The sequence below is a fragment of the Elgaria multicarinata genome, chromosome 13, assembly GCF_023053635.1.
Source record: "Elgaria multicarinata webbii isolate HBS135686 ecotype San Diego chromosome 13, rElgMul1.1.pri, whole genome shotgun sequence".
NCBI lineage: Eukaryota > Metazoa > Chordata > Lepidosauria > Squamata > Anguidae > Elgaria > Elgaria multicarinata.
The window spans coordinates 31,349,432-31,373,234 of NC_086183.1; the positions used below are offsets into that span (position 1 = coordinate 31,349,432).

At 48.1% G+C, this 23,803-nt stretch overlaps 1 protein-coding gene across 1 annotated transcript in view; it reads right to left on the reverse strand.

The window, feature by feature from the left end:
* The window catches only part of LOC134408054 (SPARC-related modular calcium-binding protein 1-like), a 42,974-nt gene extending 19,936 nt beyond the window's left edge, over positions 1–23,038 (reverse strand). Inside the window, exon 1 of the mRNA XM_063140126.1 lies at positions 23,015–23,038. Within this exon, the coding sequence (XP_062996196.1) occupies positions 23,015–23,023 (9 nt within the window). The 5' untranslated portion in view covers positions 23,024–23,038. The remainder of the gene's footprint in view (positions 1–23,014) is intronic.
* Positions 23,039–23,803: the final 765 nt, after the last annotated feature.

The following is a 23,803-nucleotide window of genomic DNA, read 5'->3' on the forward strand; positions in this document are numbered from 1 at the left end:
CAGCTTTTGCACTTTCTTCTTTCACCTTCGTCATAAGGCTCCTCAGCTCCTCCTCGCTTTCAGCCATCAAAGTGGTGTCATCTGCATATGAGATTGTTAATGTTTCTTCCTGCGATTTTAACTCCAGCCTTGGATTCGTCAAGCCCAGCACGTCGCATGATGTGTTCTGCATACAAGTTGAATAGGTAAGGTGAGAGTATACAACCCTGCCGTACTCCTTTCCCAATGTTAAACCAGTCCGTTGTTCCGTGGTCTGTTCTTCCCGTTGCTACTTGTTCGTTATACAGATTCCTCAGGAGGCAGACAAGATGACTTGGTATCCCCATACCACCAAGAACTTGCCACAGTTTGTTATGATCCACACAGTCAAAGGCTTTAGAATAGTCAATAAAACAGAAATAGATGTTTTTCTGGAACAAGCACCTGTACAACAACATAAACACAGATCATCAGCTGCCTCTTATCTCCCACTCCCACATCTGCCTTTTTTTTTTTTAAAAAAAGGGATATTTATTTCTACAAGATCTACAAACATTTCCTAACCCGTTTAACCCGTTCTTCAGAGCAACTCGCACACATTCAAGGAAACAAGACAGTGTCTGCCCACAGGCATACAAACTAAATGACACAATGCTAAAGGAAAGAGTGGGGAGGAGGGAAGAGGAAAAGAAGCTACCAAGACTTAAAGTCAATTCCCATCAGCCCCAATGGGATGCCTAACCATCGGCCAGTGGTTAGGCATGCTGGGGGTTGTAGTCCAAAACATCTGGAGGGCACTAGGTTGGGGAAGGCTGCCTTAGCATACACATGTCAGGATTTTATTTTTGGCCGGTTTCAGAAGTGGAGCGTTTGGTCTATTGCATCTGTTGCTTTAATTATTAATTTCAGGTATTTATTGGCCACTCTTTGGCCAAAAAACTCACACCAGCTTACAAGAATAAAACTATGTAATGCAATAAATACCAAACAATGAAAACAAAACGAAGTAGAACAACTTAAAGGCATTTCTATTACCTGTTCACCATCCTTCCAAGCCAAAAAAAATCATGTAGTACTAAAAGCATTCAGCAGGTACTGAAACAGTAGGATGCAACCTAAGAATGAATAGCTGTAGAAACATGTTTTTTTTTAAAAAAAATCTGTTGGTGTGTTTTACGGTATTTTATTTCTGTGTGCTATATTGCTCGAAGCCACCTTGGCAATTTGGGGACAGGTGGAGGAGGCAGGATGCAATTATAAATGAATGAATGAATGAATATCTAAATCCCTTCTGCACCTTACTCAGGACGTGCAGAAAGGACTGGATCGTGCTCCCTCATTCTAAAAACAAATGGTTGTAGTGCAACACTGGACACCATTGCATGTCAACGGCCAAATGCTGTCAAATGTAAAAAAAAACACCATTGCATGTCGGCCACCAGCACAATCAAATGTCATCGGCTGTCCAGTAGGGATATCAAATATTCCGCAAACGCGACACAATTAAGAGGCTACCCAGCACATATTCACTGCCAACATTCGCAGAGGAGAATCATGATGGAGGGCGCGCTTTGGCTTGGATTGAACCCAGGTCTGTTCACCAACACCCTTCTTCGCTCCAAAACCAACTCTTCAACTCTATCTATGAGTCATGCCGGTCTAAAACGTTTAAGCTCGGTGTCTGTCTCCTTCCAGCACAGCAGACCCTGCTGCGTCTTCATCAGCATCTCCCCTCACTCGCTGCAGGTCTAAATCAAAGAAGGGCCTTTGAGTTGTAACTGTGGCTGTACAGACATGATGTCACCCTCCCCCTGCCCTAACCCCCCCCCCCCAGGCCGGTAGCGGCTGTGTCCAAAAGGCGCCGCATCCCCCACAGCCGCCAGGCACGGGGACACAGCGTCTCTCTCTCACACACTCTTGTCATGTCTCCCACACCTGCACCACCCTGGATGGCATCCGAGCCACGTTCCCCTCTGGCCAAGCTCCCCCGCTAAAGGCTGCGCTGGTTGGCACCGAGTGCCAACGGTTAAGTCACTCCAAGGGAGTGAAGGCAACCAGCTCATGACCACATTTATGACGGGATTATTCAGTAATGACGCCTCGGGCTAGAAAGGCAATTAGCAGAGAAAAACAAAAAAGGCAGAACGGAATGAGTGTTTACCAGTCCCACATGCACACAAGGGTACCTTATAGCCCTACAAGGAGACCACAGCCTTCTTTGGTGAAGAAAAGGTGAAATGGTTTTACTCACAAAGGTTCTATTGCATAGGCAAGAGTAAGAGAGCCAACGTCCGTGCTCCAAGCAATGGTGGAAGTCAGAGAGGGAGGGGGTGGGGCTGGGGAGAAGGAAGGGGAGGAGCAAAAGGAAGAAATCACAGGAAACCACACTGTAGGCCATAGAGACCCTAAGGCTAGCTGTGGTCAAAATTCTCATGCATTGACAAATTGCAGCACTGGCCCCTTCCGGGAACTTGCAGGTGAGGTTGCAATATTCTCAACAGTTTAAGCCTGAAAAACCGGGCTGCGTTCACATGAACGAAGGAAACCAGTCCAGGACCCTCTTGTCTGTGGTCACTCGTGGGGATGTGTTTCTCTTTTTTTAAAAAAACTCCTGCGCTGTTCCCAGACAACCTGCGGGAGACCACTTCTCAAAAGCAGCATGGCATTTGATGAAGTCGTGGAGACAGATTCCAGAAATCTCCTCGTTTCCAGAAAGTCGCCCTTCCTGCTATGGTGGGCAAAGGCGTCCTGGGAAAGGGGTGGATCCCAGCATGCCCTGGGGTAAACCTCGCTAGTTACACGAACAAAGAGTTCCATAGGGTAGCCAGGATAGCCTTGGCTAGGCATCAATGGTGCTGGAAACATTCAGATTCCATTTTGGATGCCCAAAGAACAATACGTCATATTACAGAGGTGGGTAAACTTTGCTCAGCTCGATTCAGAATTGGCTCGCAGCCAGGTGCCTTCTGGATGTACTACAGTCCCCATAATCCCCAGCCAGCGCTGTGTATTCTACGGCTGACCATTCTGCCGATGCATGTACTCAGCGAGCCCCCAGGAGGACAGTGATTCCTCCTCCTCCCACAAGCGGGCTGTGGGTGAAGATGGACGTAATATAAAAAGAGACGTCTCAGTGGCTTGGTTTCCTACGGCAGCTTTCCCCAGCCAGGTGCCTTCTGGATGTACTACAATCCCCATAATCCCCAGCCAGTGCTGTGTATTCTACGGCTGACCATTCTGCCGATGCAAAAACAGGGGCGGGAATGTATTCTGTGCTGATTTGACTTGATTCGAACCCTGCCTTTCCACCACGACAAAAGTGGTCCAGGTGGCATCCTAGGAAAACCTACAAGAAAATCTAGATGGCCCCTGGTAAATCGAGGCGGCCGCGGCATCTGAAATAAATCCGCAGTGGTTACTGCTAGCCCAGAGGAGGGTAAACCACTCGCCCAACTGAGGGAACCCTCTACATGTTTTGGAAGGGAGGCTTGCATTTGCTGGTCAAAGCTGCAAGTTCCATTTTCCGAGAGTGTCTTGGCAGTGAAAACCCAAGCCCGGCTGTCAAATCCCCTCTAGTGTGCAAACACAAATCTGAAACACACGAGCGGCCTTCGTGCCTAATTCAGGGGGGGTGTTGGGAAGGCTACTGTGCCCATTAAGCAGAGGCTGGCAAAGAGGCAGCTACCGTCACGCTACCGGGCCCTGATGGACAGGCCAGCCTGCAGGCCTCTGAGCTCAACAGATCCCGTGTCTGTGTGTGTGGCTAGCTGCAACACAAGTGCCTCGACGTTTACCTTGGCTCCCGCGCTCCGCTTGTAACCACAGGGGCCGTGGCCAGGAAAGTCTGAGCGCTGCCTCGACGGAGTCCGTCCGCAGACCAGAAAAGGCCCTCTGCAAAAAGTGCTGAACCGGCGCCCGAGAAACTGGGGGCTACGACACTCCAGAATGAACAGGAACCCCCTCCCACAAGGTAGCAAGGCTGGCTTACTGCACTTGGAAGTAAGGGAGGCACACAGAGACATGGAATTTAGGAAGCTGGCAGCGTGGGTTCATCGCACCCGGTATTGTTGGCACTGACTGGCAGCAGCAGGTCCCCAGTTTCAGGAATATTTTCAGCCCTACCTGAAGTTGCTGCCAGGCATCGAACCCGGGACCTTCTGCATGCAAAGCGGTGGCTCCGCCCACTGAGCTATGGCCCCTCCTTTGTATCATCTAAGACCAGCTAAGGAGGGTGGTCCTCATGAGCATTGGGGGCTGGTGGCTCCGATGTCAGTGGGGTGGTGAATCCGCTCCGGGTTTCAGTCGGAAACAGTCAGAACACTACGGGAGCTATCCAAGGCACTCTGCTTATCATGAGATGCAAATCTTTCAGAGTACTGAGACCCGTATACAAGTTTGAGTTAATCCAGTGGAGGATGATGGCTCCGAAGTCAGTGGGGTGGTGAATTTGTTCCGGGTTTCAGAGCTATCACAACGAGCCTGTGCGGTAGGTTAGGCTGAGCCATACTGACTGGCCCAAGGTCACCTAGGGAGTTTCATGGCCAAGTGGGGGTTCCAACCTGTGCTTTTCTGGATCTAGTCCAACACTCTAAGGACTACAGCACACTCTGTCTGCCTCAGAATCAATCTCTGCTTCCATACACTTGGATCTGGTTCACACATGCATGCTCATCACGTAATGAATGGAACATTCAGTGCCATTGCAGGCCTGAGAAGACAGAGCGAACTCTCATAAGCCTGGCCTAATAATAATAATAATAATAATAATAAGAAGAAGAAGAAGAAGAAGAAGAAGAAGAAGAAGAAGAAGAAGAAGAAGAAGAAGAAGAAGTTGTTGTTTCCCGACTCTCCCTCTGGATCGAGGTGGGGTACAACACTAATAAAAACACCATAAAATACATACAAGTAATTCAAACTTTTAAACCAGTGCATCATTAAAAGCAGCACACCATTAAAAATGGCATCTTAAAATTCAACTGGGTAGGCCTGCCGGAAGAGATCAGTCTTTATGGCTTTCTTAAATTCTGGAAGACTGGTAAGCTGATGAATCTCTCCTAGCAAGCCATTCCACAAACTGGGAGTGGCAGAAGAAAAGGTCCTCTGGGTAATAGTTGTCGGCCTTGTTTTTGTTGGCTGGAGGAAATCCTTCCCAGAGGACCTGAGTGTGCGGGGCGGATTGTACGGGAGAAGGCGATCCCGCAGGTAGCCTGGACCCAAACCATGTAGGGCGTTAAAGGTGATAACCAGCACTTTATACTTCACCTGGAAACTAATTGGCAGCCAGTGAAGGGATTTTAAGACTGGTGTAAGGAGTCCGTCCAGACATGCAGCCATCAAGTGTACAGCATACAAGCACAGAAAAATCAAACTTGCATGTGTGAACCAGACCTTTATCCCGGGCAGCTCAATGCATCAACCGTCTTCATCAAGGAGCATGAATATTCGTATGCTCCACCACCATGGGAGGGGGGGACGTTCCCTCATGAAGACAACCAGCATGTACGGGAGAAACTTAGGGGTTAGCTTTTTCCCTGACACACTGGCCCTGTTCAGAAGATACCTTAAACCACAGCTTTAACCACGGTGGTTAAGCCAGAAAGCCAGGCCATGTTCAGAAGACACCATAAACCATGGCTTTAACCACAGTAACTAAGGCTTTTTGCCTTAGTCACTGTGGTTAAAGCCGTGGTTTAAGGTGTCTTCTGAACACGACATGGATTTCTGGCTTAATCACCATGGTTAAAGCTGTGGTTTAAGGTGTCTTCTGAATGAGGCCAATATCTTATATTTTCAGGAAGTGTTTCCATGGAAATGCAACCAAGAATGCAACTCCCTGTCCCATGCACACTTGTGAACATGCACCCTGCCATGGTAGAGTCTGAAACGGTAGCATACGGAGGGCGGGGGGGGGGGGGAGCCCAGAGCCCTTGATTTGGCTCAACACATAAGACAACTTCTGTTGCCGTCATCCCTTCTAGGGCAAAAACATACTCAGCTTTCATTTGCATTCTTCAAAAGTGGATTCATGTTATTAAATTCGTCGCCAAAACATTGCTAATCTGCGGTTCACAAAACCCAACCCTTGGGGCGTTATTTGGATTTTCGTAAATGTTTCTTCCCAGGCATGGACTTCAGTTGGAAATCAACCTTGCTGTGAATAAAATTTAGTCTCTTTTCTCTTTATTTGCCCTCCATCACACATACACACCCCAGCATCGCTTTCATCACCCTGACTTAAAAATAGATGCAGCCACCGCTGAGACGGACAGTCCCTGGGCTTGCACAAAAAAAAAGAAAGAAAAAGAAATCATGTCTCAAAAACAATATTTTTCACACTCACAAGATCTAAATGAGCCCCCTCATGGAGGTGTTAATTTGACTCCCATGTTGGATTGTATGACAGCGTTTTGGACACGCTCCTGAACACACACAAACATGGAATGACAAGCACACACACCCGCCCGCTCCCAGGGTCATCTGGCTTTAGATGCATGTCCAAATGCCACAGACAGCAAGCAAACAAAATGAGGGAGGGAGAGATTTCGCCCCCACTGAACACAAAGTTGGTTCATGAAGGAACATGGAATACATCCAAGTCAGCCCAGGCTATCAGTGGGTATAACTTGTGTTGGCTATGTGCTACCTCTGGTATCAGAGGCTGTGTGTCTATGTACATCAGGGGCTGGGGGACATGGGTGGGAGGTATAGAATCATAGAATCATAGAACAGCAGAGTTGGAAGGGGCCTACAACGCCATCGAGTCCATTCCCTTAACCATTTTGCGGTTAAGCAGCATGGTTTAGTGTGTTGTCTGAACCAAGCCACAGTGTCGTAGGGGAGGGCACAGCTGGCAGGCCACAGCCCGGAGTAGTAGCACTCCATACTGCAATATTTTGTTGTAGGTCCCACTTGTTAACCTCTAAACTCCATTTTTCAGATTTGGAAGGTAACCGGTACACTTTGAAATTGGCTCTAAATCACAGGGGGGTGGCGGTACAATTCCTCGAAAACTCTCAAGAAAGCATTTTTTAAAAGGGTGTTGACGTCCTGTTTCTCTATTGATCTGCATAGTGAGGGGTAATCCACTGGACCCCACAAAGGGGCATAGACCTACTTTGTTTTAGACTGAGAGGGGGAAAGACCTGGCTAACCGTGGAGTAATTCTTGGTATTGATCCTATACAGGCCTACTCAGAAGTAAGTCCGATTGAGTACAATGGGAATTTCTCCAGGCAAGTGGATTGCAGCCTTAGCCAGTTATGCTGTTCCTTCAAGCCTATACGCTAGGACAAATTTGCTAGCATGCTCTGTTGTATTTACATGCCTTGATTTAATGTTTCCTTACGTTTTCCTAAATAAACATTTTCTTTGTTTAAGAACACACTCTTGAGTTTTGCCTTGGGAATTCAGTAGCAATTGATTTTGAAGTTAATTACTATAAAACACTTTTATAGCACTTTAAAAACCATTTACGCAGCACATTAATAGTCTCCATTGGGTTTGCCTGCTTGATAGATCTCTGCGATTCCTGTTTTAGGGAGGAGAAGAGTTAGGTGATTTGCCCAAGGCTATACAGTAAACCCATTCCAGAGATGAGACCTGATTACAAGGTGTTTTTCCACCGCTCACTTGCGAATGCTGTTGATATGTGATAAGAAAGTGGAAGACAGCGTCAAAACAACAACGCTCAGATGTACGTTTTAGTCAACACACGGCCATTTCCTTTTAATCTTGATTTACAAATACTGGGAGTATGAAAAGTGAGCTGAGAATCCAACTCTCTGTCTGCTAGACAACACTGGCCTAGTTCAGACAACACGCTAAACCACGCTGCTTAACCATTTTGTGGTTGAGCAGCATGGTTTAACGTGTTGTCTGAACCAGGCCACTGACAGTCAGCTTCAGTTCAATATTTCAAAAGCACTTGGGCAGGTCATGATGATACCCTATTTCTTCGATTCTAAGACACACTTCCCCCCGCCCATATAAACATCTCTAAAAATGGGGTGCGTCTTAGAATCGCGGGTGTGTCTTAGGTTTTTTTTTCCTGTTGGCGGTACTGAAATTAGTGTGCATCTTACAATCGAAGAAATACGGTAGATTTCATGGCTCAGTTATCAAACATAATCGGCTGATCCCCTTCCCCAATGTGGCACCTCCCATCAGCCACAGCCAGCACCTCCAATGCTCAGGGATGATGGAGCTTGTAGTCCAAAACATCTGGAGGGCTACAGGTTCCTCATCCCTGTTTCTAAGGCAGGGGTTAGCAGAAGAGAAGACTGCAAAACCCCGCTAGTCAATTTCTGTGGGTTCCTTAGTGCAGCTGGTGACTTGAACATGGGCCTTTTCAGACGACATGCTAAACCATGGTTAGGTCGCTAACCCTTTTGCAGTAAAAGGTTAGTGAGCCTGTTTAACTCATGGTTATGTAACCACCATAGTTAGGATCGGTTTACACAACACACTAAGCCATGAGGTTTAGCTCAAAATGCTTAACCACCGTTAAGAGCACATGCTTGGCATGCAGAGGTAGGGCAAGGAAAGAATCCCGCCTGAAACCCTGGAAAGCAGATGCTGCCAGCCAGTGTTGAAAATACTGCGCTTGATGTGCCAAGTGTCTGACTCTGTATATGACAGCTTCCCACGTCCCTATGTCTGAACAGGGTCAATTTGTTACAACACTTCTCTTTCTCAAGCAGCGTGACCAATGGCCAGGGATGATGGGAGTCGTAGTCCTAAACATCTGGGGAAGGCTACCTTGTTTATTGATGCATTTATTGCATTTCTGCACTACCCAATAGTTGAAGCTCTCTGGGTGGTTCACCACCATTCAAACCATAAAGTATAGCAAGATTAAACATGATCTCAAAGTTTAAAACTTCAGTGTCCTGGTTCAGACAACACGCTAAACCACGCTGCTTAACCACAAAATGGTTAAGGGAAGCAGCGTGGTTTAGTGTGTTGTCTGAACCAGGCCAGTATACAATAAAACCCTGAACTCCAAAATAAAACCTAGCGGGAGTGCAAAGATTGAAAACACAGTAAGAGACTGAAAGCAACAGAAACTGAACGCCTAAAATGCCTGGAGAAATAAGACGGTCTTCGCCTGGTGCTGAAGTGGATGCCCGGCAAGCCTTAACCCCTTGAGTTCGCTGGGATTCTTGCAAAGAGTAGCAAGATCTGAAGCCTGAAGTGTGCACTCCACGGGATGCTTGCTCCCTGGTAAGCGTGCCGAGGATTGCAGCCTACGTGGGTGACACAGCAAGGCACTTCTGCTGATCTTAAACATATACATGATGTACTTGGGATCAGTGAGCACAGATCAGTGATGCCTGAACTGTGTCAAGAGATCCTGAAGAGGCACTCTTGATTTGTAAATTTAAACACACACCAGTGGAACACAGGAATTCTAAACAGGCACAGCAGGACCATGCCCAGCATTTCATAGGCGAGAAAAGAGAAATGTTGGCCATTCTCACATCAAGCGTAGGAATAAATAGTCAATTCTCCTGATAGAGGGAAGTAGATAGTGGGGTCCCACAGGGATCGGTATTGGGACCAATTCTTTTCAACTTGTTCATAAATGATCTGGAATTAGGAGTGAGCAGTGAAGTGGCCAAGTTTGCAGACGACACCGAATTATTTAAGGTGGTTAAAACACAAAGGGATTGTTAAGAGCTCCAAAGGGATCTCTCCAAGCTGGGAGGGTGGGCGTCCGAATGGCAGATGCGGTTCAATGTATGCAAGCGTAAGGTGATGCACGTTGGGGCAAAAAACCCCAACTTCAAGTATAACCTAATGGGATCTGAGCTGGCGGGGACCGAACAAGAAAGAGATCTTGGGATTGTGGTGGAAAAGCTCGATGAAAATGCCCACCCAGTGTGCAGCCGCTGTAAAGAAGGCAAACTCCATGTTAGGCATTATAAGAAAAGGAATTGAGAATAAAACGGACAGTATTATACTGCCCTTATACAAATCTATGGTGCAACCACACTTAGAGTACCGTGTACAGTTCTGGTCACCACACCTAAAAAAGGACATTATAGAGCTGGAAAAAGTGCAGAAAAGGGCAGCTAAAATGATGAAGGGGCTGGAGCATCTCCCGTATGAGGGAAGGTTACATCAGCTGGGATTGTATAGCTTGGGAAAAAGGAGGCTGAGGGGAGACATGATAGAGGCGTAGAAAACTATGCCTGGTGTGGAGAATGTGAACAGGGAGACATTTTTCTCCCTCTCTCAAAATACTAGAACCCAATGGGGTCATTATCCCATAAAGCTGATGGGGGAAGATCCAGGACAAATAAAAGGAAGGACTTCTTCACACAATGCAGAGTTAAATTATGGAACTCACTACCACAAGATGTAGTGATGGCCACCAATATGGATGGCTGTGAAAGGGGGTTGGATAAATTCCTGGAGGCAAAGGCTATCCAGGGCTACTAGCCCTGATGGTTGTGTGCTAACTCCAGTATTCGAGGCAGTAAGCCTGTGTGCACCAGTTGCTGGGGAACATGGGTGGGAGGGTGCTGCTGCACCATGTCCTGCCTCGTTGGTCCCTGGCCGATGGCTGGTTGGCCACTGTGTGAACAGAGTGCTGGACTGGATGGACCCTTGGTCTGATCCGGCATGGCACTTCTGATGTTCTTATGTTCTTAAGCATGGCTCTTTTTGCCTCCCTGGACCGGTGAGTTTTCTTTACGGCTGCCACGTCCATGCGTAGGGCCTGCCCCACCAAAAGTCTCCAAGCCAAGGCACACACGGGCCTTTCAGCTGTCAGCCAGTATAATTTGTGAGTGCCTCCAGTAAACATGGCCAAGCGGCTTTGCCCGGACCAAACTCTCTTGCCAGATTCAAAGCCTCATTGTAGGAAGGACACCCTCCCTTTGCTTCCCCCCGAGACGACAAAAGCCTTTGGTTAGCGAGCGCACGCGGCTGGGCGGCTTATGAAGGGGGCCTTATTTGAACGAGGGAAAAGGCAGGGGGAAGCAGCCAACACACAACAGCCTGTTTTAAAATGCAGCATTACAGCCCGCTGCCGTGCTGTCCTTCGCCAGGGACGGTTTTGGTAAAAACATATTTGCGCAATAAAATAGGGATGGGGTTATTTGTTATGATATAATCGCGAGCGGAGCCGCCACAAACCACAAACACCCAAGGGACCTCAGAAGGTCATCTAGTCTGGCGATGTCCAGAAAAACACAACTGAAGGCTGTGGATGTGCTGAACCGGTGCCTGGCTGTGACAATGGACTGGATGAGGGCTAATAAACTGAAACTCAATCCAGACAAGACTGAGATGCTGCTGGTGGGTGGTTCTTCTGACCGGATGGGGGTGGTGGTGTTCAACCTGTTCTGGATAGGGTTGCACTCCCCCTGAAGGAGCAGGCTCATAGCTTGGGGGTTCTCCTAGAACTATCTCTGTCACTTGAGGCTCAGGTGGCCTTGGTGGTACAGAGAGCTTTCTACCAGCTTCGGCTGGTGGTCCAGCTACGCCCCTATTTGGACAGGGATAACCTAGCTTCAGTTGTCCATACTCTGGTAACCTCCAAAGTAGATTACTGCAACGTCCTCTATGTGGGGCAGCCTTTGAAGACAGTTCGGAAGCTGCAGCTTGTGCAAAATGCAGCGGCCAGACTGATAGCTGGAACAGGGAGGTCTGAGCATATAACACCAATTCTGGCCCGCTTGCATTGGCTGCCTATACGTTTCCGAGCCCAGTTCAAGGTGCTGGTTTTAACCTATAAAGCCCTACATGGCTTGGGACCTCAATACCTGATGGAACGCCTCTCCCGACATGAACCTTCCCATACACTGCGCTCAACATCTAAGGTCCTCCTCCGAGTGCCTACTCCGATGGTAGCTCGGAGGATGGCAACAAGGGAGAGGGCCTTTTTGGTGGTGCCCCCCCCGACTGTGGAATGATCTCCCTGATGAGGCTCGCCTGCTGCCAACACTGTTATCTTTCAGGTGCCAGGTCAAGGCTTTTCTCTTCTCCCAGGCATTTAATAGCATTTAACAAAGCTAAGTTTGTTTTTAATGGACCCCAGAACTGTTGTTTTATAAATGGATAATGTTGTTTTTATATTGTTGTCTATATGTTTCTGATGGTTTTTAAAATTTTGTATACTTTTTAAATGTTTACTGTTTTTAACTGTTGTAAACCGCCCAAACAACTTTGGCTGTTGGGCGGTATATAAATGTAATAAATAAATAAAATAAATAAACACCATCCGCCGCTTTTCCCGGCTACTCAAATGCGGTAGCCAGGAAAAGTGGCGGAACAGGCTACACGCCCGCGGTCTCAGGCTCAGTCTGAGACTGCGGGAAATACCAGGCCAGAAGCAGTGCCGGTTATCCTGGGCCAAGGGAGAGTTAGCCCTGCCTGAGCCCGGGATCCCCTGTGCGTCATCTGGACGCACAGGGGGCAGGCCGGGGCTCGTACTGGGCTACCCCGTCGTCTAGCAAGGCCCTTACTGTGGTCAGCTGTAATGAACGTAAAATACACAAAATTATCTGCAGCCTTTATTCATTGCACAGCCACCCGGGTGTGTGGGGGAAATAGTCCTGTTATTCCCGTTTTACAGAGAGGAAGGGAAATGTCGCCCACGCCCAAAAAGTTGCTCTCCTGCTGAATTGGGATTTAAACCCGGGAGTGAACTAAAGGTAGTCAGCTTTTAATCCCCGGATTTTACCAATTCTGTCTCCCCCTACTTCCCTTTGCAGTTGGGGAGGACGCATTTCAAGGAAGGCCTAAATCAACAGAAGTCAGGAATCCAGGGCCTTTGATAATTGCAAAAGGGAGAATTCTGATGCAAATCACCCCTCCTGTTTCGTATTGGGAGTGAGAGAAGGAGAAACCTGTCCAAAATCCTTCCTTTAACACAACTGTTGAAGCTCAGAACCCTTTTTTTATTCTGACAGGCTCTGCCTGTCGCCCACCTCTTTTTCATTGCGGTATCTTTTATTGTTGCTGTTTTTAAGATTATTTCCTTGTGACTCTTAAGTAGAAGAAGAAACCCAGACATCCAAGGCCTCTTGAATAAACCAGAATCCAGCAGTGCATTTAAATGACATTAGACTGTGGACTTGACGCACTTATGGGGTGGAGGTGAGCTGATTAGATGGAAATGGTCCGGAAGAGGACAATCTCTGACCCACAGGTGGGCAGTTCAGGTGGGCAGTTAGGCTCCTCCCCTTTTCAAGCTCCACCCCCTGACCTGGGGAGAGGAATTCCCCTGCTGTCTCTGCTCAGAGACAGCAACGGGATTCTCCTGTGTGCCCCACAACTTCCCAACAGTAGGGTGACCATATGAAAAGGAGGACTGGGCTCCTGTATCTTTAACAGTTGCATAGAAAAGGGAATTTCAGCAGGTGTCCTTTGTATATATGGGGAACCTGGTGTAATTTCCTCTCCATCAGAACAGTTAAAGCTGCAGGTGCCCTGCCCTCTTTTAAATCTGGTCACTCTAGTATAGCTCCTGCACTTTAACTGTTGTGATGAAGAGGAAATTCCACCAGGTTCTCGATATATACAAATGACACCTGCTGAAATTCCCTTTTCTATGCAACTGTTAAAGACACAGGAGCCCTGTCCTCCTTTTCATAGGGTCACCCTACCCAATAGAAATGCCAACGCTGCGAATGGGGTCCCTCCTTCTCATTCTGGGGAATGGGACCCTGGGCTTCTGCTCTAATCCTGCCCAAATCCCTTGTGTTCTTCCGAGAACTAAGCACCATTTGCAGGGGAGGGGGCTCTTTAGAAGGAGACTTTTTTTCTTCCTTTGTTTCGTTCTTCCAGGAATCTGGTACCTCAGATGAAAAGCTACCATAAATAAATTAAAATAAATAACCAAAGGCAGCAAAAAAGGAGCAAAGACGGAGGCGTAAGGACACATCAAAAGGAACATGGCTTTGCATTCCAAGTTCCTATCACGCGTGGAAGGAGAGAAGGGCCTGAGGGATGCACACCTGTGGAGACCCAGAGAAGGGGAAAACACACCTACAGGTTTCTGCCACTTGGCATTGCTGGTTCTGGTGGTTTTATGGCTGTGAATGTATTTGTTAAAGCACCCCGTCAAGACATTAACAACAGAGGCATTCAAAAGGCAGCTGGACAGCTACCTGTCAGGTGTGCTTTAAGGTGGATTCCTGCCTTGAGCAGGGGGTTGGACTCAATGGCCTCAGAGGCCCCTTCCAACTCTACTATTCTAGGATTCTATGAACAGCCCAACAGGCAAAAACGAAACAGGGGAGACGCGTTTTCTTGTCACTTCCTATCCAGGGTGCAGAACTGCTTGCGAGCTGCATTTCAGAAAAGTTTTTGCGAGTCGCATTCCAGGGGTTCAGGGCCAAAAGAAAAAGGGGCGTGGCCAAAAGAAAAAGGGGGTGGAGTCAAAACTCAAACAACACCAGCCTAGCTTAAAGCTCTTCTCCACAGTAACGGAGAATTAGGAGAGGAATTTAAGTCTTTTAGAATGGGGGAGGGGAAACTACACCGAAGCCAGGAAAACGGCAAGTGATTGGTGGTCAGATGGGGGTGGGTGGGTTGGGAAGGGCCGTGGCTGCCTGGGAGACCTTGGAGGGCCAGTTTTGCCTGCCCTCCCCTGGGCCTGAGGTTTTCACCCCTGCTTCCCCATTTCATTGCTGCACATCAGGCTGCTAGGACTGAGAAAACATAGCAGCTCTATTTCCTAGTTTCGTAGCTGCAGGGGTATTTGAACCCACCTCTCCCACATCTGGGCCTCATGCTCCACGTCAACTAGGTGGGAGATTGACCCCACACATGAGCCTGCAGCATCTGAGTCCCGCTGCAAAGTGGAGACGTGAGACAATTATAAAGGAGAGGGTGTTTCTGTGCATGTGCAGAGCATTTTAAAAAAAAACTAATTTCTGGCTGTAACATTGTTGAAAACGAGCAGAAAAGGGGAGGTAAGCTGTATTGGGGGAAAACGTTCCGGGGTTCAAGAAAACCACGCCTTCCCCTTCATGAAGATCCTGATAGATAAGGCTGCCGGTTTATCACGAAAGGATCTCCCCTGGCCTGTTCTTGTGGCTTCTTGAGCTTGGTGCAGAGAAACCAGCAGAGGAAGCCTTTCGCAGCCTCGAGATACACATTAACAGTAGCCTGAAGGGCAGATACCAGCAAGTGAGAAGACACAGCTGCAACGGCATGCTGAAAAGTTGGCGGTGCTACTAGCAGCAGCCTGACGCTCAGGAATCGGCCATTCCTATGTCCATGCCTGGGAAAGTTTCACCGCCTTCATTTTTGTGAGTCACGCTGCTATTAACAGTACCCAGGAGCAGGGACGGGGGAAAAAAGTGGCAGCTTTTTTGGTAACTGGCAAAAGGAAAGCTATGGGGCTTAGAAGAAAGGGTGTCATTTACTTGGTCTCCATACAATCTGCTCCCACCCCACTTAAGCATAGGAGAGAGGGTGCAACGGATGAATTGTTGAACCCCAGGACCTCTCTCTCTGTGTGTGTGTGTGTTTAGAGAGAGAGATTCATTTACGGTGAGTTGCCATTTGTGTGCAAATTGTGTCCGATTCATATCGCACGCACAGGACAGGGCCAGGGATTGCCCCCAACGTCCCTTTCGTTGAGATCAAATTTGGACAAGGGCGATCCCCGTTTAATCCACTCCTTGGCAGGCGTGAAGATCCTTCTCTCTCCCCAGTCCTCGCCATCTGTCACGTCCAGGAGGAGAAGGACTCTCACGTTAGGGTCCCTTTGGCTGAGTTTCCAACAGACTAGCGCTGATCTTTTTTTAAGTCCCCAGAGATGGGATGACATCAGGCAGAAGGGCTTGGCTTCGCCAGAGCAGATTAAAATTAGCTCCTGCAGGCGACACGTTGGAAACTAAATATGGACCTTGGTTGTTCCCAGCTTGGCAACGCTGCCGGTATTTTTGAGCACGCGAAAGCGTGATCTATCGCTGGGCCGCGACAAACCTTTGGCTCGGGACCACAGTGCTGGAGGAAAAGGGTACTGATGGATCCCATAGCAAAATGATCGGCAAATTCAGTGCCAGCTGCGGGTTTTGGAGGGCACATCGGCAAGGCATCCTCCATGTGAAAGACCGCATTCTCCCCTATGAGCCTGCCCATGCTCTGAGATCTTCTGGGGAGGCCTTTCTCTCAGTCCCACCGACATCCCAGGCACGCCTGATTTGAATGCGGGACAGGGCCTTCTCGGTGGCTGCTCCAAGGCTCTGGAACTCCCTTCCCAGGGAAGCTAGGCTGGCTCCCTCTGGGCTCCAGTTTCGGAGGCAGGCAAAATCTTTTTTGTTTCAGCAGGCTTTTGGAACTATACTGGACCTGTGCAAATGTATCGGACCCCCCCTCTTTTAACCTGTTACAGTTTTTAAATTTTTTAAACATGTTTTTAATTTTACTGTAGGTTTAATTCTATTTTAACTTTTGTAATTTTTATGTATATGTTTTAACTCAGCCTTCCTCAACCTGGGGCGCTCCAGATGTGTTGGACTGCATCTCCCAGAATGCCCCAGCCTGGCTGGGGCATTCTGGGAGATGCAGTCCAACACATCTGGAGCGCCCCAGGTTGAGGAAGGCTACAGGACATGTTTTAATCTTGTGAACTGCCTTGAGTACCAGTACTGGGAAAAAGGTGGATTATTATTATTATTATTATTAATAATAATAATAATAATAATAATGTGTCCCCTCCTTCAATAAGTCTGTCTTCTCACTGCCATTGTCTCCTCATCCTATTTCTCCTCATGGCCACCACTTGGTTGCTTGACAGGCAGAGAACCAGGGAGCAAGGAGGCCGTGACATCTCTTGTTGCCTGGGCCAGAGGCAGGAGAACAAGCAGGTTGTAATGATGACGCGGAGGAGGAAGTTGGGGGGCTGTTGTCAGTGGAGTATGGGCCCTCGGGAGATGCCCTACTATGCCTACATGGCCCCGTCTCAGCCCTGAGAAGCTCCCATCTCTCCCTCTCTCTGGCTCCTCCACCAACGGCCCTTGATAGGGGGATGGGGGATTGCTACTGCCAGCACAATGCCCAACTTTGGGGGATGGGTGGCCCAGGATGCATCTGGTCCTTGACCAAGAAACAGCCAGCTAGAAGGCCCTGCCCAGCCTTCCCCAGAAACACACAAGCGGCCCAAATATGGACAGCAACGAGCCGCCATCGGAGTGATCCAATTAGCAAAACAATGGCTCTGCCCTCCCTCAAGCTAATCAGAACTGGAGTTTGAAAATGTCCATAAAAACGTTAGATTTTGCTGGGTTTCAACCCAAACCTACCAGGTTCAGTTCTACTACTACAATGCATTGACAGATGTGCAAAAAAACTCACATGTGTACAAGCATCAAGGGCCTACAAGAATCAAGTCTATTTGCATTCCTATATGCAAATATTCATGGATCCAGGGTTACTTTAGGGCAGTTATAGTTTTCTAGTACGTATTTAATTTTAAACCAAAGAACAAGATGTTCCCCTATCACCTGTCTACATCGGCAGTAGACAGGTGATAGGGCATGTCGATGGCTTCAGCATTGAGATCATGTGAACGCGTATGAATTCAGCAGAGAGAGACGAGCAACTTCAGCCGTGGGCCATAACCATGGGGTGTTAAAGAGAACTAACACAGGATGCTTAGTGTGAGAAGGAAATATAACATGCATTTCTCTATTTCCATCTGCAAAACGTCAGACAATATGGTGTCCTGAACAAACAGCAACAACTTGAGAATTTTGAGCTGTGCAGAGAAGGATTTCAAACGTATAATCCAGCACGTCTACCCTCAACTCCCTCAGGTTGCACTTTGTCTCTGGTAAATCCATTCCCATGTGCCCTAGAATGCGCGATCGGCAGTTTCATGACATCCAGCCTGTAAAGTTGATTGTGACCCATAGAACACAACCGTTACTGTTTTCTAGGACCCTTGGAACAAACAAAACCAAACAGCTTCTCTGCTTTTGAATCGTTGTCTGATAAGCCAATCCTACGTGCAAAAGGTGGCAAAAGAGGGTTCAGCAAAGTATAATGGTCAATGAGACACAAATGGAGCTACAACAGCGTCAGGGCCGGCGCTGCCCTTTAAGGGTCTCCTCCTCTCGTGCAAGCACTGAGTCATTACTGACTCTTGGAGGGACACCAGCTTTCGCTGACGTTTTCTTGGCAGGCCTTATAGCAGGGTGGTTCGCCGTTGCCTTCCCCGGCCGTGATTACCTTTCCCCCAGCTAACTGGGTACTCATTTTACCGACCTCGGGAGGATGGAAGGCTGAGTCGACCTGAGCCGGCTGCCTGAAACCAGCTTCCGCTGGGATCGAACTCAGGCCGTGGGGAGAGTTTCAGCTGCAGAAACTGCTGCTTTATAGAAGGAAAACATAACAGTTCAGAAACTCTTCTTGAACAGCTGAATCGAAGTTGGCAATTTGGTGTGTGTGTGTGTGTGTGTGTGTGTGCAAGTAGTTCGCCTTGCCTAGGACGCAAAATAGACTAGCACCAGTCCTGAACAGCATGAAGGGTGGGTACGTGTGGGCATCTGCCGAGGACCCCCAGCCCAGCAGGGGCCCACAGAAAAAGCCCCCTGGAGTTGCTCCTTCTGGTCCTCATTGCAAGCTGCTTTTTCACCTGCCCCTCGCTTCGGGGGTAAGGAGAACTGGGAGAGATGCCCCCTGCAGACTTGGTCCCTTTCTACACCTAAGGATTATCCCAGGAAAATGGAGGGATCGTCCCTGCCTGCTCCCGGGATCCCCTGTGTGTCATTTGGATGCACAGGAACGATCCGGGGTGGGGGGGAAGGCAGGTGTAGAAACGGCCTTGTTCTCTACCTGCCAAGCAAGTGGTAAAGACGAGAAAGAGGAGGAGGAGGAGGAAGAAAAGTAGGAAGAGCAGCTGGTGACAATGGTGATATATAGTAAGCCTATATATACCAGTTGCTGGGGAACATGGGCAGAAGGGTGCTATTGCACCCGTGTCCTGCTTGTGGGTCCCTGGTCGACAGCTGTCTGGCCACTGTGTGAACAGAATGCTGGATGAGATGGACCCTTGGTCTGATCCAGCATCAGGGCTCTTCTGATGTTCTTCATATGGGAGGAGGAACGCCTCCTCCCATATGTACCTGCCCGGACCTTAAGATCATCTACAGAGGCCCTTCTCTATGAGCCCCTGCCAAAGGAAGTGAGGTAGGTGGCTACTAGGAGCAGGGCCTTCTCCGCTGTGGCACCCCAGTTGTGGAATGAGCTCCCCAGAGAGGTCCGCCTGGCGCCTACACTGTACTCTTTTCATCGCCAACTGAAGACCTTTTTATTCTCTCAGTATTTTAACACTTAATTTGAACTTAAATTTAAATTTTACTGTTCTGACTCTGTATTTTAATCTTATATCAATTTTGCTGCGTGGTTCTATCCTGGTTGTGCTTTTTGTACTGTATTTTGTATTTGTGCTTTTAACCTGTTGGGTTGTTTTATTATGGTTTTAATTTTTGTGAACCGCCCAGAGAGCTTCGGCTATTGGGCGGTATAAAAATGTAATAAATAAAATAAATAAATAAAATAAAATAAGAGGGACCGTTGAGGGTGTCTTGCCAAAAGGCCCTCAAAAGCCTGAACCCATCACTGGGGGCAGCTGCATTTGTTGTTCACATATACAGCCTGAGAGCAGAGAGGGAGCAAAGGATTTATTTTATTTATTTATTTATTACATTTCTATACCGCCCAATAGCCGGAGCTCTCTGGGCGGTTCACAAAAAATAAAAACATTCGAAGTATAAAACAACAGTATAAAACCATAGTACAAAATACAATATAAAAACTCAACCAGATAAAAACAGCAGCAATGCAAAATTAAAAATTTAAAACACCAAGTTAAAATTTATTTATAGACTGTTAAAATACTGGGAGAATAAAAATGTCTTCACCTGGCGTCTAAAAGCATATCATATAGGTGCCAAGCGAACCTCTTTAGGGAGCTCATTCCACAGCCAGGGTGCCACAGCAGAGAAGGCCCTGCTCCTGGTAGCCACCTGCCTCACTTCCTTTGGCAGGGGCTCGCGGAGAAGGACCCCTGAGGATGACCTTAGGGTCCGGGCAGGTACATATGGGAGGAGGCGTTCCTTCAGATAACCTGGCCCCAAGCCGTTTAGGGCTTTAAATGTTAATACCAGCACTTTGAATTGGGCCTGGACCTGGACTGGCAGCCAATGAAGCTGGAGAAGGATGAGTCTAAAAGAGCCTAGCACGGGTATGGGGAGCTGAACTGAGCTGCCCCCCTCCTCATAATCTGTCACACCAGGAACCTTTCTCCTCATCCACACCAAGCAGGATATGACACTTTGAAAACAGTACATGGAACATCTCCCGGCCCCCAACAGTTGTCTACTATTATAAACCCTTATACAGCAGTAATGTAGATCCTGCCCCAGTCAGTCCAACCCTGAAGTAAGCTGGTTTGGGGGAAAAGTGAAGTGATGGAAAACCGAGAGGGAAGATTTAGCTCACGGGGCAGAGAGATGACTACACAAAGATGGCAAACTCCATGCCATTGAGTTTGACCCTAATAATGGAAAAGGGCCGGCGGTTAGGCAGTCATCTAGAGTAATAATAGGATGTTACAGGCAGAAGCGCCCTGGGGAGGTTCTGCAAGCAGGCTGAGGAATCTCCTTGGGCTGGGTTAGCCTGTGGGCTGAAGGTTCCACACCCCTCATATCTTTGGGAGAGGTGTTTCCCAAAGAACATGGCTGGCGAACCGCAGGGTGGAACATAAGCAAGAAACTTACTGGCTGGGTTCACACAATACGCTAACCCACCATGGGTTCTCATGTTGTCTGAACGCAGCGTCTTGTTTGTGCAGGGTGGTTTATTTTTCTCAAACAAGCCACCTTGAGAACCCATGGCTTGTTGTTGGGTTGTTCAGGGTGATTAACAACAAGACACACTTCATGGTTAACGAGCCACCTTACGGAAAAAGGGCGGTGTTCAGACAACACAATAACCCGCAGCTCGACAACAACAACCCATACTGGGTGGGTTAGCAAGTTGTGCAAACCCAGCACAGTCCACATTTGAGCAGTTTGGCAGACAAGAGAAGGAGGTAGTGATGCCACTTTGGAACAGAAGCAGGAGGGCTTCAAACCCCAGCAGAGGTGGCCCACCACATTTCGAAGTGAGTGAACGCACATTACGATCAAAAGACAGCGCTCCAAAACACACGCACATCCATAAGACCATTATGTCTAAGGTCTAATTACCTGACTGTATGACTACCAAAAAAACCCCCCAAAAAACCCACACACACAAGGAAAAGAGGGAAAATATACACAAATAAAATTATACGTATTTAGGCTTGATTTTCAGTAAGAGTTGGGGGCCAAGGGGTTAATCCAGAAGGCAGATTTTGAGGAGAGATTTGGGGAGCAGAGACACCATACAGATATCTTGGGAGAAAGTTTCAAACCAAAAGAGCAGCAGGGAAGAACCAAAACAGAATCCTTTGCAAGAGCTCAGCTGCTCTCTAAGTCAAGATGAGCAGTGTTAGCTTTGCAAGAGCTTAGCTGCGCGTGGGTTAAGATTAGAACTTTTCAAACTGAGCGGATGAGAACACAGCATAATTAACGTTATCTGTCAGCCTTGGCACATAGCGACATCAAATGTCATAGTGTTCCTGGTTCTCCACATATGTAAATATGTAAGCTAAGTTCATTGGCTCTGTTTTCAACACAGATCTTTGGATGTCTGGATAAATAAAGTTAATAAATATGTATTATTGTCCCTGACTAGAAAATCTGGGTCGCAACTGGTAACACTCCTCCTTTTAAAGCCATTGGCTGTTGCTACAATTTGTGGGGCGGAATCCCATATATTAATTTTGCACTGGGTGAAGGAGAGCTCTCTTTGGTCACTCTCCGCCTTCTCCAACCTGACATCCTCCAGATGTGTTGGACTACAACTCCCATCATCGGCATAAACTCTTTCCTCAAACGAAAAGACCATAAGATCCGGGTTCTAGTCCCCACTCGGCTGTGGAAGCTCACTGGGTGACTTCGGGCCAGCCACAGACGCTCAGCCCAACCACCCTCACAGGGTTGTTGTTTGGAGGATAAGGTGGAGAGGAGGAGGAGGAGGATCATGTATGCCACCTTGGGTTCCTTGGAGGAAAAAAAGGCGGGATATAAATGCAATAAATAATACCTGGTGAATTTCTGCCTGCCAGGCAGCTGTTGAAAGCATAAGAGACCTGCTAGCAAAAGAAGGTGCCGAAAATGCCAGACCGTTGGGGAAAGTCAACGACCGGGTTGACATGATTGTACTCCTAAACCCAAACCACGACCTCTTTCTACAGGACCATCTTAACTTCTCAAAAGGGACATTCATTCTTTGGGTGTCTGTGGTCTTGGGAAGCCAAGGAGCGTGCCTGCCAAAACCTCAACTCTCCTGCAGAGAAGTGTCTAGTTAAGTCCTTACCGTCAGAACCAAACCAAACCCGAGGGATTTCCACACTCGCAAAGTAATTTTTGCCCACTTGAAATAACCAAAGCAGCAATGGGACTTCGCTATCCCAACCAGATGACTCAACTTCTAGCCAGCACACAAAGTCTCCAGGAAAGCAGTTATGTACCACCGACTGAGCACATAAACGCAGAAGACACTCCACTGGGAATGTGGGAATAAATAAACACGGACGCAATCAAGGCACATTCGCTTTGCTCTGCTTATTCCAAGGCACCCTTGCTGTGCACCAATGTGACGATTCCCCCACGTTGAAGGGAGAGAGTCGGATGCAACTTCTACGACTCTTTCTACGGGGAAGGGATTGCAGAGCGCAGCACACTCCGCCGTGGGGTCCCAAACCTTAGGGGACTCCAAGCTGTCAAACAAAACGCAGGCCCTGTTCAGAAGACTCCTTAAAAAAAAAAAAAGCCTTCTTCACAGTGCTTAAAGTCAACGTTTAAAGTGTCCTCTGAACAGGGCTACCATTTCATGCCAAGCATCGATCTTCACAAAATCCCAGTGTTTCCCCCCCCCCCCCCCGAAGTCCAAATATTTAAACACGTGCGCACGCAACACACCTTTGACATTTCAAGGGCTGTGACATCCAAACATTTACGAATCCGTGTTGTATCTGCTACAGGGCAAAGGTCAGGAAAGATAAGGGTTAAAAAAAAAGGGTGTGTGTGTGTGTACCCCTCATTCATGGCGAGTGTTTCCCCTCCACATGCTGCAGTGTGCCCCCCCCCCGCTCCCCAAATCAATGCCACCTCTGTACTGCAAAAGCCCCTTTTATCAGGTCTTATTTATGCCTCCGTTACAGGTCAGCATTTGAGGGCTTCTTTGGGAGTGGTAAAAGATCCATCGAATCCTATCGAGCTGTGATCTGGGACGAGGAGAGCTATCAGTCTCCCTCTTCTCTATCCCACCCCTTCTAAGCACACATTGGCCCCGTTCAGACGACACCCTAAACCCACATGGGTTTAGCGTGTCGTCTGAACGGTTCCGACGACACCCTAATCAACGTGGGGGGGGGGAGGTGTAAAAGGAACAAAATGGAAAACAACCTGCTGGTTAGCGTGTCGTCGGAACTCAGCCACTTTTCCAGCCTCCAACAGCGTGGTGCTTCAAACTTGCTCGCAGGGTGCCTTACCGGAGAAGAGTTCCACCGAAACGAGGCTGCCAATTCCGGAACCACCAGGAGCAGCCACAGCACAGAGGGCATGGTGCGACAGGATCCAGGGGGGATCACTCTCCAGTGGTCACAGCTGGGTTGCCGCATGTAGGTTTATAAGGCAGGAGGCGATTCTCCCCCGACCGCCTCCCTTCCCCGCATAGCGTTGCACTTTTCCCTAAGGTGGTCCAAACCA